General features: G+C 44.7%; 1 protein-coding gene across 1 annotated transcript; it reads left to right on the forward strand.

The window, feature by feature from the left end:
• The first annotated feature begins 4,112 nt into the window (after nucleotides 1–4,112).
• On the forward strand, nucleotides 4,113–7,998 carry nefla (neurofilament light chain a). Its single transcript, XM_063209996.1, has 4 exons — nucleotides 4,113–5,360; nucleotides 5,928–6,052; nucleotides 6,318–6,781; nucleotides 7,078–7,998. The coding sequence occupies exons 1-4, from the start codon at nucleotides 4,305–4,307 to the stop codon at nucleotides 7,617–7,619; spliced, it is 2,187 nt and encodes a 728-aa protein (XP_063066066.1). The 5' UTR covers nucleotides 4,113–4,304; the 3' UTR covers nucleotides 7,620–7,998.
• The last annotated feature ends 6,293 nt before the right edge of the window (nucleotides 7,999–14,291 follow it).

The following is a 14,291-nucleotide window of genomic DNA, read 5'->3' on the forward strand; positions in this document are numbered from 1 at the left end:
CACTGAGAGCAGATCTTCGTCATTGCAGACAGATCCACACTAACTGATTGATATATTCAGGCGAGACGCAGATACTTTATCCCACACACACGACTGCAGGACAGTCCAATCAACTTGCGACGTCTGGGGATCTCGCAGATGCCAGAATGGCCTGGCTGTGTAGAGAAATATTGCGGAGTTCTGCAGAGGAGAAAGAGGTTGCCAATTACATTACAACAAAGCATGACTCAGCGTGCCTGGCTAGCTGAAGGCATTGCTCCACTGCCAAATGGTTAAGTTAATTTAATCATCCATTCTGAGCTGGGAATAGGCACAGGAAAGTACAGTCAAGTCGAGAAGTCATTTTTGTGATTGAAAAGTTTACAGATTGTAGAGGTTGAATGTATAGATTCAATAAACCAGAGCATCAGTCCATGACCACAAACATTAAGATACTGCTACACACACACACACGCACGCAAGCACACACGCACACAGCCATTCACTCCAAGATTTTCAGTGCATATGTTGTTCAGAACATATTGTTTGCCACTCCCTCAAAGCCGTATTTTTACACACACACACACACACACACACACACACACACACACACACACACACACACACACACACACACACACACACACACACACACACACACAATCAGCTATCACAGGGATTCACCACTTTTATTGACAAATTGAGTTGTTGATATGGGTCACCTACTACAACTACATTGCACACACGAACGCACGCATGCACACACACACACACACGCACTCACTCAATAACTAGTTACCAACCAAGATTGAGATTTGGCTTTGGTTTCCACAAATGCTGTCATCTCGGACACTGCTGAATACAGCATCCATCAGAGAAGTAAACAACCTTTCTGCAGCCAAATCAGGGTGTTATGAATGATGTGAAAACAAGTTATTCAGCATTGAGACCTCAAGCTACAAACCCCAACTCCGATGAAGTTGGGACGTTTGGTAAACAGTGAATAAAATCAAAATGCTATCATTTTCAAAACATTCAATCTATTCATTAGATGGAGAATAGTGAAAAGACAACATATTAAGTGTTAAAACCGAGAACAAATATTGTTTTGGGGGACATATGTACTCATTTCTAATTTGATAAATCCAACACGTCTCAAAAGAGTTGGGACGGGGACAATAAATGGCAGCAAATGTCGAGGAAGACTAAAAACAAAACAAAAGACAACACTTAACAGTTAAATACATTAATCGATGAGATGATTTTATATAAAAAACAGTGTTAATTCCTATCTTGGACATGATTTCACCAGCTTAAATGGTGGGTGTATTCCTTATCATGTTTTGCAATGTTTTCCTTTCTGTAGTGCTTACAGTGTGACAGGTCTTGACCAAAAAGCCACCATTTTATCACCTGCTGGTCCTTATGATGGAGCCAAACTGTTAAAACATAGTAGAGAATGCAATTTGACCTTACTATGTGGCAGTAATCGAAGATCTCCCTTCAAAATATAATGCATGAGTGGCTTTTCATGCTGTTTAAAACCCATTTATACCATTCAGCACTGTATTTAACTCTATAGATGAGTGAGAACATCTTAACCAATGCACTACTGCACCCGCATGCCATCATGGAGGCTGACTTTTGAAGCTAGCACTAACACAAGTTGGATGGTCCATTTTTACTGTAGCACAGGATGTGCAATGCTCTATTATTGTCAAAAAGAATGGACTTCTACAACTTCTGCTGACTTCTGTAAGCAAAGGACAGTTTCCCATGTCTTCTGGGTTTATTTCAAGTGAGCTCAGGTGCTTAGGAGAATGTTACACCCCTGTATCATTTTCATGCATTAAGCATTCTTAATATGGTCCATTTTCAATAGCTCTAATTCCTGGAGTGCTAGAGTGAGACTACAGCCAATATATTTCATGATGTCATGAACCTATACAATGATTTTATTAACAAAAATATGTCTTATATACACTTAATCGTGGTAAATCAAAGGGAATTCAAAAATGTATGTAATAACTATGGTAATTATTCCCTTTGCATCTTTAATTCTGAGTGACTCAGCCTCTCTGTGATGATCTTATACCTGGACACCTACTTTGTCCGTCAGTACAATTCATTTTGAAATGTTCTTCTTTGTTGTTTTATCTTATTTGGATGTTTACTAAATTTCACTGATCCCCGTCCCAACTCTTTTGAGACGTGTTGGATTTATCAAATTAGAAATGAGTACATATGTCCCCCAAAACAATATTTTTTCTCGGTTTTAACACTTAATATGTTGTCTTTTCACTATTCTCCATCTAATGAATAGATTGAATGTTTTGAAAATGATAGCACTTTGATTTTATTCACTGTTTACCAAACGTCCCAACTTCATCGGAGTTGGGGTTTGTATAATATATTATTTCTCTCTATTGTCACTCAAAATATCAATTATTTTATTTAGAGGCAGGAAGAAAAAATAAGCAGAACTTGGTGTTTAATTCAAATAGTTCAGAGTTCATCTCATTGAATTGAATTTTATTGAATTTGTTTTGACCTTCATGAATGTTTGCCAGAGGTTATGGTGCAATCCAATATTACTTCATGAATGCCCATAAACACACAGACACGCACGCACGCACACACACACACACACACACACACACACACACACACACACACACACACACACACACACACACACACACACACACACACACACACACACACACAAAGAGAGAAAGAAAAAAGTTTCTTATTGCTACTTTGTAAAAAATTATAATACATCAGGAAAAAGCCTTAAGATAAAAATATTTATTTATAAATTACAGGTACAATGTCTTTGCAAGTTGTACGTTGCTCTACATTAACATGGTGAAACACACTGACTGGCCTATAGGGATTTTTTCACAGGGATGCTTTATTTATTTTATTTCTTAGTTAAACCATTTGGAACTTTTTTGTATTTATTGGTAAATGTGTTGCGTTTTTGTACAATATGTTTATTGCATTCTCCCCCCAAAATATGTGGTGTTAGCAGTTAGCATATGGTTGAGAACAGCACACACAGGGTACGAGCCTAAGCTCCATACTCAGTTGGTAATAGATATGCCAAGTCATTGTAGCGCTTGCACAGGGATTTGCACTGGCCATTCAGAGACAGCATCAGCATTCTGCAACAACCCCCCTCCCTCCTCCCTTCCCTCCTTCTCTCTCTCTCTGTCCTCCCCCTCCCTCCCTTTCTCCCTCTTGTGTCCCCTCCATCCCTTACCCTTTGGCGGAAGTGCAGATCAGCTCCACAAGACTGTTGACCAGTAAGTCTGGTTCTACACTATTATGGGATGACTGTGCTAAACAAACAAAGCAACATCATACTGATACAAAACACACAAGGGATGCAACTGAGAACAGATAATGCTGCAGTCATGCATTTGCAGTCAATAACAAATGCATTGCATGCATATAATAAATAGTTAAATATGCTCATACACAACCATACTTGAACGCATACATACATATGCGTATGATAAGCGGTTTTGTTGCAATATCCTGCTGTATAGAGGACTGTAATTCAGTAATGCACCACTCTCCTATCAGAGGCAGAGAAGTGTGCCACTGGACTGTAGGTTATCCAAGGTCTCTGTGTGATGCACCCAAATCTACCAGCAGAGGGAGTGATGCTGCATTGTTAGACAGACATACAGTACACAACCATCCCTGTCCTCAAATGACACACACATGCACTGAGATACCTTAGATCCTGTTCCGCCGGTTATCACCACTGCCTCACATCAGTGGAGGTAGTATTGGAATGAATAGAAGATTTTAAAAGAATTGTTTATTGTTTATTTGTCTAGTCGTGTATGAAAGGCTTTATTATTAGTGACCTTGGGCGTGAAGCGCTTCCACTGAATGTAGAGGAGAGAAGTGGACTGCAAATCTCTTCAAGGCAGAGATGATGCTGCTCTTTCTTCTTTAGATTGTAAGTCCGCTGCGCCTATTTTCCTCTCTAACTCCATCCCTCGCTCTTTACAGCCCTACCTCCCTCCCTCCTTGTCTCGCTCTCTCTCTCTCTCATGCTCTCTCTTCTCGTCTCTTCTCTTCATATTGATCCCGCAGAGTCAGGTTTTTGGAGAAGGGAGGTGGCGGCTGCGTCAGAGCTCCGGCAGCCCCCCTATAAAAGCCGAGGCGTCTGCAGCAGAAGGGCAGAGCTGAGCAGTGCTCCTGGAGGAACAACCAGAAGCAAGAGGCCGAGAGAAGAGAAGAGATCCCGAGCTCCACACCAGCACAGCACAGCACAGCAGCAACACAACCCCCCCCCAACCGCCACCATGAGTTTCGACCCCTACTTCTCCTCCTCTTACAAGAGGTGGTACACCGAGAGCAGCCCGCGCCCAGCCCAGAGGACGCGCTCCTCCACCCGAGTGATGTACTCCACCCACGGCGGCCCCACCGCCCTCTCCTCCTCCTCCGCCGGCTCCCGTCACCACCACCACTACATGTCCCCCAGCCGCATCTCCTCCCACCTGATGTCCTCCGGCCCCATGGACCTGGACCTGAGCCAGGCCACCAACATCAGCTCCGAGTTCCGCGTGGTGCGCACGCAGGAGAAGGCCCAGCTGCAGGAGCTCAACGACCGCTTCGCCGGCTTCATTGAGCGCGTGCACGAGCTGGAGCAGCAGAACCGCACGCTGGAGGCCGAGCTGATGCTCCTGCGCCAGAGGCACGCCGAGCCCTCGCGCCTGCGCTCCCTCTACGAGCAGGAGGTGCGCCGTCTGCGCGATGCCGCCGAGGAGGCCCGGCTGGAGCGTCAGGCTGCCCTGTCGGCCCGCGAGCACGCCGAGGAGGCGCTGCAGAACCTGCAGGCCCACTACGAGCAGGAGGCGGCGGGCCGCGAGGAGGCCGAGGGCAAGCTGCTGGAGGCCCGCAAGGGAGCGGACGAGGCCGCCCTGCAGAGGGCCGAGCTGGAGAAGCAGGTGGAGACCCTGGTGGACGAGCTGGCCTTCCTGAAGCGCCTCCACGAGGGCGAGGTGAGCGAGCTCCAGGTGCAGGTGCAGTACGGCGCCCAGATGGCCGTGGAGACGGAACAGGCCAAGCCGGACCTGTCGAGCGCGCTGCGGGACATCCGGGCGCAGTACGAGCGGCTGGCGGCGCGCAACATGCAGGCGGCCGAGGAGTGGTTCCGCAGCAAGGTGGGCTCGCTGACCGAGACGGTGGCGCAGCACAGCGACGCCGTGCGCAGCTCCAAGGACGAGGCCGGCGAGTACCGGCGGCAGCTGCAGGCCCGCATCCTGGAGATCGACGCATGCCGCGGCCTCAACGAGTCGCTGGAGAAGCAGCTGCATGAGATGGAGGACAAGCAGAGCGGCGAGATTGGCGCCATGCAGGTCAGTGCTGGTACTGCAGGTAGTGGTGTGAAAAATGTTTTCAAATCACCCTTATGGTGAATGATGGTACTGCAGGTAGTGGTATAAAATTGGCACGTCTTCAAATCGACAGGTCAGGAGTGGTAATGCACAAAAGGGTGTAGTGGTGGTCACATGAAATTGGGAAAGGAGGGTAGAGGTGAGATATAAATGATATATTTTCAAATCCCACTAGGGTCAATAACGGCATGAAATGACATATTAAAGTGATATAAAATTGGCACATGTCCATGTATTTTCAAATCTCTCTATTTTCTGTAGTGGCACTGCAGGGAGTGGGTAGTTTGACATAACATAGCGCGTTTTCAATTTCCTCCATTCAGTACTTCAGTGATGCTGCAGACATTCTTCTCCAACATCTAAGACTTTACATACAGGCAGAACGTTGTCAGTATATTATCGATGTTGTTTTGTATACTAAATTCCAATCTTCATCCATGGTGTCTAAATATTCCAATGTTCCTCTATGCACAGTATCATATGTATGATGTCTGTGTCTTGCTACTTCCCTTGTTTTCCTGTCTGCAGGACACAATAGGGCAGCTGGAGGATGAGCTGAGGGCCACTAAGGGCGAGATGGCTCGCTACCTAAAAGAATACCAGGACCTCCTCAATGTCAAAATGGCTCTCGACATTGAGATTGCAGCATACAGGTACTGTACTTGCTCTGATTAACTACAGCACAATAACACAGTAACACTTACTGTAGACTGTGAAAATCAAAGCGCATATTTAATTCCCATTAAAATTCAAGAGTCAGATAGATTGTCATGATGCATGGTTGTAAATTCAAATACAGATTAAATCCAAATGTTCACATGATGCCATCCACAATGACAGTCTAATCCAAAACAACTGTTACGCCCACCTCAGCTAAATTCCCATGATGCATCTGTCTCATGTCTCTTCCCTCCACAGAAAACTCCTGGAGGGGGAGGAGTCTCGCTTCAACGTGGGCATGTCGGTGTCCAGCGTGTACTCCCACAGCCTGTCGGCCGGACCCGTCTTCTCTCGGCCTCTCTTCTCCAGCCTGAGCTCTGGCGCCCCCTACCTGCTCAGCTCTCGCCTCGTCAGCTCCTCCTACTCCTCCGCCGACGAGGTCATCGCCGCCGCCCAAGCCGCCCGGGCCGAGGCCTGCCCCGCCAAGGAGGAGGAGGAAGAGGAGGCAGAGGAGGAGGAAGAGAAGGAAGAGGAGGAAGAGAAGGAGGAGGAAGGAGGAGATGAGGAAGAGAAGGAGGAAGAAGAGGAGGGAGGAGATGATGAGGAGAAGGGAGAGGAGGATGAAGAAGAGAAAGGAGAAGGAGAAGGAGAGGCAGAAGGAGAGGAAGCTGAAGGAGAGGCCGAGGCTGAAGCAGAAGCAGAAGCAGAAGCTGAGGCTGAAGGTCAGTCTGATCAACTTCCTGGTCCTCTTCAGAAGTGTTTCGGAGTTAATAACGAATAACATCCTAGCTTGGATTATTATAACATAAAGTAAAATGCAATCTTACAGTGTGTTGTATGAAATAAGTAATCTTCTAAATATTGTATATTGATATTGTGTATGATAAACCATTATTGGTATTTTCTATGCATCCATACATGAAAGGAGGTTGACAACATGGTTTTGTAGACAAAACTGTTGAATCTGTTCATACAATTACCAACAACACTTAAACATATTTTTTGTCTGTCTTTCCAGGAGGCGACGATGCTGAGGAAAAGAAGGATGAAGATGCTGGAGAGGAGGAAGAGGAGGCAAAAGAGGGAGAAAAAGAAGCCGCAGAGGAGGAAGGAGACGCTAAGGAAAGCGTAGAGGAGAAGGGGGAAGTGGAAGGAGAGGAAGCGGAAGAGAGCACTGACGCCAAGGAGGAGGAGAAAGAGGAGGAGGCCGCCGAGGCAGAGGAGGAGCAGAAAGAGGAGCCTGCCAAGAAGGAGAAAGGAGAGAAGAAGGAAGCTGCCAAAGAGGAAGTGAAGGAGACGAAAGCCGAGCCAAAAGAGGAGAAGAAAGCCGAGGTGAAGGAAGAGAAGCCAAAAGAGGACAAGAAGAAGGCTGATGACAAGGCGGAAAGCAAGCCAGCCGCCAAGGACGAGGGCGAGAAGGCCAAACCGGCCCCCAAAGAAGCCCCCAAACAGGAGGAGAAGAAGAAGGAGGAAGCCGTGAAAAAGGAGGAGAAAGAAAAGAAGGATGAGAAGAAGGATGAGAAGAAGGACGAGGGCGACAAAGCCAAGGCCAAGAAGTGAAGCGAGGCACAGATCGCTGACCACTTCCAACCCTGACTACACATAACGTTAATAAACCAGTTTCTGTATACCTGACAAACGAGTTGAGGAACAACATGTAAAACCTCTGCAAATGTGCTTGCAATTCTGGTGCTTCAAAACCAACACAATAGCCTATTTTTCAGTGCAGTTCTGTATATCAAGGCACAGTCAAGTACGTACAATAAGGTCAACAGCAGATCACAATGTGAGTGTTAGATCCTGTATTTTTCTGGGCCCAAAAGCTGGCCCTTTGAGTTTATGACACACATGATTGTGAACCAGCTCTACAGAAACAGAACCTGTCTTCAGAATGCTACACACAATATGACTGCTCATGCAATAAAATCATACCTGAACAACAACAGTCTTCTGCTTGTCATGGTTTTTATTCTCCTTCACTGGCAGTTGTTTGTCTGAATGAGTTGTGGTGGTAATAAAGAAGTAATGTTATCTTCATCATACAATTAAGATGTAAACACTAAATACTAAAGAAAACACTAAATACTAAATAAACACTAAATACCGAACAAAACACTTCTATAAAAGCAACTTTAAAAGATCACCATCCATTCGTCTGAAGGATTTCATGTTTAAAACCTAATGACTAATAATAACAGCACACAAATAACTTAAAAATGTTACCTTCACTGTTCCCCACATGCACAATATTTTAAATTGGCTATTAAGGCTTATTTCATAAAATGTTATTTGATCCCAAACAATCACATTGACAAGTCCTAATGACTAATAATAACAGCACACAAATAACAACTTTTAAAAATGTTACCTTCACTGTTTCCCACATGCACAATATTTTAAATAGGTTATCAAGGCTAATTTCATAATCTTGTATTTGATCCCAAACAATCACTCTGATAAGTAGGGCAGGCACAGGGGCTACCGCATTGTGCTGTAGGCCGGATGTACTGGGGCAGAACAATTCTGTCTGGTCCTAAGAGAGCAGGGGGGCAGGAAAATAGGCCAGACCAAAAAAAAAAAAAAAGGTGTGAAGATGAAGCTTCTTAAATAAAGATCTGCTAAATCAGCGTCTTGCATTTTTTTTCAGTCCACGTGTGGTCATTTATGGTTTAAATGATTCACTTTGTACAATGTGTTTAGGCTTTAGGCCTGAGGTCAGGCATTTTTAGGCTGGTATCCCCACAGACACCCATAAACATTAGTTGACATGCATGGTTTCGTCTAAGGATCATCAGCATCAATAAGTGTACAATGGACCTTCTGACCCATTCCATTGGTTTGGTCAATAGAATCTGCTAACAATGTGTATGTGCAATGGTCCTACAATGGGCACACCTACCACCTATGGGTGCAAACGCCATTACACGCTGAAGAAGGGCTCTGCCCGAAACGTTTGTGGGCGAATAAACAAAGAAGAAATCTGAAGAGTGCTGTCCTTCACTTCATTTATTCATTCAAGTTTTTGTGGGATTCAGCACCCAGTTAAAAGTTGTTAAGTAGCCTATTTAGGCGATAGTGTGAGCGCGTCTTCTCCACTTTTTGAATGGTCCTACAATGGCCCATCCTATTAATTCGCTCAAACAGTCATTTTTAAAGAGTTTGTGGGCTTTTATGCCTTTATTTAGGATAGGAATGAGTGGGAGAGAGATAGGGGAAGGATTGGGAAATGAACTCTATCAAACCTGGGTCCCTGGTGTAATGGTATGGCGTCTCACCCAATTGAGACACCGCACCCCTCAAACTAGCCTTGTATGGGCATAAATTGTGAACTGGAAGAAGAAACAAGAAATGAGGGAAAAAAAGAAGAAAAGGGGGATGATGATGATGATGATGATGATGATGATGATGATGATGGTGATGATGATGATGATGATGATGATGATGATGATGATTGAAATGAACTGTACGCTTTGTGAACAATTACACCAATAAACAAAGTAACAAAAAAACTACCTTCATGTAAAACATCAGTAAGGTGGTCTTGTGAGGGAGCAATAGTGAGCCCTATAGAGCGGAGCAATCTTCAAGGTCCTGTTATACTCTAAACAGTTGGTGTGCCTGGCAGTCATGCTGCCTTAAAGGCATCATTGAAGGCAAACACACAACAAAGACTGCATCAGTCATGGGTAAGCAGTTAGGGCGTCAGACTTGTAGCCCAAATGTTGCTGGTTTGACTCCCGATCCACCAGGTTGGTGGGGGAAGTCATTAACCAGTGTTCTCCCCCATCCTACTCTATGACTGAGGTACCATCCCGCTGCACTGCTCCCTTGGAGTGCCATTGGGGCTGCCCCCTTACACGGGTGAGGCATATATGCAATTTTGTTGTGTGAAGTGTGAACTTGAGTGCTGTGTCACAATGACAATGGGAGTTAGAGTTTCCCAGGTGGGCTTTCACTTCATTTTCACTTAGTATAATTATATAGTATTTTCAGCACATGGTCTTCTCAGCTACAAGGTCTGCTTTAGTAGAAGACGAAAGTCAGTGGGTGTGGACGACAGCCCAGCTGATTATAGAAGTTGTAATTTTATGAAAACTGTGGCTTCTTATGAGCCGTATACCTCATCAATTGTCTCTGGTCATGACCCAGCCATGTTTGAAAAGGAAGCAGAGATCTCAGCAAGATCATGCCAATGTTGGGAGTTATAAGACAGAATTAGGTAAAACTGCTTTCAGATTGTGCGCCGTCCTGAGTGGGATGTGTAGACAGAGACACACACACACACACACACACACACACACACACACACACACACACACACACACACACACACACACACACACACACACACACACACACACACACAGAGTATTTTGTAAAACAGTTTGGTAAAAAATGGTTTAAAAAGTGGTAAAACTGCTTTCAGATTGTGTGCGGCCCTGAGTGGGATGTGTAGACAGAGACACCACACTAAGAACCCGCACTGGACTGACGAACAGTAAGAGCCAGCAATAAGCCTTCTGTTTATGGGACAGACAAAACACACACACACACACACACACACACACACACACACACACACACACACACACACACACACACACACACACACACACACACACACACACACACACACACACACAGGGGTGCTGCTAAAAATGTTGGGCCCCATGAAAGATTCAAATTTTGGGCCCCCAAAATGACAAATTATGTTATCAGCATCTTTCCAGCGGCCCTGTGAAGCACTGGTCTGGTCCTTAGAATCTGTAACACCTTTCCCCCCCTCGTGGCACACACACACACACAGGGCAGAGTACAGAGAATAATAAAACCGCCATGGCTTCAGACAGATTCAGATACAGATTCAAACTGCGGCAAAGCCTGGGGATGTGAGGTGCATGGTGGGCTTGGCACAGATCGGCATCGGTCAATAAGCAGAAATGAAACTCTGCAGACCGCCAGCTCTCAGCTTTCACAACACTCTTGGCAATAGCGCCATTAAACTTACTGTAGAAGAGTTTCTCAAACTTTTCGTGCCATTCCCCCCTTCAGAGGAAGGGTGTCTGTCTGCGCCCCCCTTGAGCAAAATGGTTACGAAAATACAAATAAATAGGCCTTCGTGAAGTTTATTAGAGCCTAATATACACGTATATGGCCTATGATGTTCTCTAAATATTAATTAATAAATATATAATATATTGTGATTGTAAAGTGAATGTGTTGAGTTAATGGCAAAGCAGAAAAGTATTAAAAAAGAAAAACCTTCTGACTTCACGCGCCCCCCCTCCAATACCTTTGCGCCCCCCTAGGGGGGCTTCCGCCCCACTTTGAGAAATACTGCTGTAGAAGCACTGTCAGCACAAATATTATTATGTGTTCAACCACAGATGACTATGAACAAGTTAGCTGAATATTAAGAGAACAATAACACTGGAAACAGTTAAATTACTGCTGAGGAGAATGGGAGGATCCTTCCTTATAATAATGTTTAATGTGTTGGTGTCGAAAGCCAGCAATTTTAATTTGCATGATTGCTTTTCTATTTTTGAAACAGCAAACCACTTCTGTGGACTCAAAATGCCCAATATGAATCTGTAAGATTCAGTCTCCAACAACTGTTGAATTCTGATCAAGATATGACACCCAAAACCATAAAAAGTCTGTGGTGGGAGTGGGTCTCATTTTCTACTCTTAAGTCTGGCACTTAAACAGGGGTTAAAAAAAGACCCCAGTGTCTCAATGAGACTTTGCTTGTAATGGAGTCTCCTCAAACTGGTTTGGATCATCCCCTCTGAATGCACTGATCTAAATACAAGTTAGCTTATATAGGCTACTGGCAGCTGGAGCTTTTGACTCTGCAGTGACTTCTTGCTCATTGATACAGCTGGTGGATGACACTGCAGTATGCATAAGTGCATGAGCTTTTCTTTTGTGGCAGTTTGGCAACTAAGGCGTGACTTAGACATTACAATGGACTAATATATAATTACATAACATATGAACAGCTGCAGTTTCTCTACAGTGTGTTTCTCTCTCTTCTTGTAGCAAAGTGCCCAACCAAAGGGTTTCCAGAAGATTCTGCAGGCTATACTACAGTAGCGTAATACTGCGCAATGAACTCAGATGCTTACCAACACTGTGGCAAGTGATGACGTTCACTGAGTCTGCACTGCAGAATCTCTTATCCGGTCAGCAAAGTCTGCTCGACAGCTTTAACGCTACGGTAATGACCGATTGGGAAAAATATCTGCGCTTCATTCGCTTTAAATCTATTACAGACATTCACTGTGCTATAAATCAGTAAACATTTTATTAAAAAAACTGTCGGCTCGATATGAAATAAGTGCGAAATACGCGATGGTTTCAAAATGGGTGTACGCAGTTACCTCTTACACGAATCGAAATAATGCACAAGTTTATTTGCCTTTCCTTTACGTCAAAGAAGGAAGGCTAGATCCACCTTTGTTTACGTGGCTTAGACTGGGTTGTTTCTGCTTCCTTCCCAAAAATAAATGTTGTCGAGCCCCTTAAGCTGCTTAGAAACCATGCGATCAACAAAAATGCACCTTTGCAAACAGTAGTTAAAAACTGCGATAGTGACATCCTATTTTTAAACAGAGAGAGAGAGAGGTTTTCCTGGTTGGTAGGTCATTTGAGGACACGGGGGTGCTTCCAGCTGGATTCGGGGAATCGAGTTCAGCTCGGGACGTTTCGGCTACTCTCCCGAAGCTGATCAATGTGCAGCTAAAAGCACGTTCACTGGTCCATTTTTAAAATGGAAAGTGAACGCCGACCGGTCCATCTCGAATGCTTTCAAGCAACCTTGGCTGAAAATAGATGCCTTTATCATTTTTTGAAGCGCTGCAAACAGGGCTATATTTCATGACCTAATTTACATTATACAGGTGAGATTGAATTGTGTAACGTGATTTACCACTTTTACTCTCCAAATGCGTATTCCCAAAACGAGTTGTGGGTTTATCACATTGAGGGTCATCAGCAGGGACAGGGCCGGATGAAGAAGACCGGGGCCCCCTAGGCTGCTGGTTGCTTTAGGGCCCCACTCGAGGTGAAATTTCGAGACAAATTTACATAGACATAGTCAGACTTACAAACCAGGAATTATGGATTACTTTTCTCCCAACGGTGGAGTGGAGTATTAACAAGATTTAGACATTATATTTGTCACAACAGATGCATTTTTCAATGTCTATCACAGTTCTGCCATTTTTTATTTACTTTTGGCCAATCGGGGCCCCCTGGCAGGCGGGGGCCCTTAGGCTGCCGCCATATTTAGCCTGTGCATTTATCCGTCCCTGAGCAGGGGCGTAGCAGCAAATTTTGGGCCCTATGTACAACCAGCTCCATGGACCCCCCAGCCATGTGTGTATGTCTTCATAAATCTGACTGTTTGTGGGCCTCCTACATGGGGCTCAGTCACACTTTACCCCCCTGCACGACACTCCTGCTCATCAGAATTGTTACAGACTGCTTTATTGAAACTTACACAAGGTGGACAGCATGATGATCAAGGTATCTCATAATCTTGCAGATATACACACCATTTAGCTTACTTCAGAACATGTCAATTCTTTCAATGTTAAAATCTAATGTTTAGGCATCCATGGTCTAATCTATAGAGATTTGGACTTTAGGTCAGCGGGTCGCAGGTTCGAGTCTGAAGTGCCATGGATGGAAGTGCCTAACCCAACACTCCTCCTCCTGTTGAGCACGTTAGCAGAGTAGTAGACTGGATTAATTTATTTCGATAAAAGCATCAGCTTTGTGATGTAATGTAATAATTTAATCCTGTATAATCAATCTGCCCTAGGAGGACCCCATTATACTGTCAGAGCTTGATTTGCTGCTATACATATGTGCACACTGTAATATATGTTTCAAAAAGTCATGGGTAAGCTGTTGGAGTGTCAGACTTGTAGCCCAAAGGTTGCTGGTTCGACTCCCGACCCGCCAGGGGGAGACTTATTAAGTGCTCTCCTCCATCCTCCTCCATGACTGAGGTATCCTGAGCATGGTACCGTCCTGCCGCACTGCTCCCTTGGGGTGCCCTTGGGGGCTGCCCCCTTGCACGGGTGAGGCATAAAAGGATTTTTTTTGTGTGCAGTGTGCACTTGTGTGCTGTGGAGTGCTGTGTCACAATGACAATGGGAGTTTCTCAGGTGGGCTTTCAGAAAGAATATATTTAGTACCAAGAAAGACTGGAGACCAAAA

Source organism: Engraulis encrasicolus, chromosome 11 (genome assembly GCF_034702125.1).
Source record: "Engraulis encrasicolus isolate BLACKSEA-1 chromosome 11, IST_EnEncr_1.0, whole genome shotgun sequence".
In the NCBI taxonomy this organism is placed as follows: domain Eukaryota; kingdom Metazoa; phylum Chordata; class Actinopteri; order Clupeiformes; family Engraulidae; genus Engraulis; species Engraulis encrasicolus.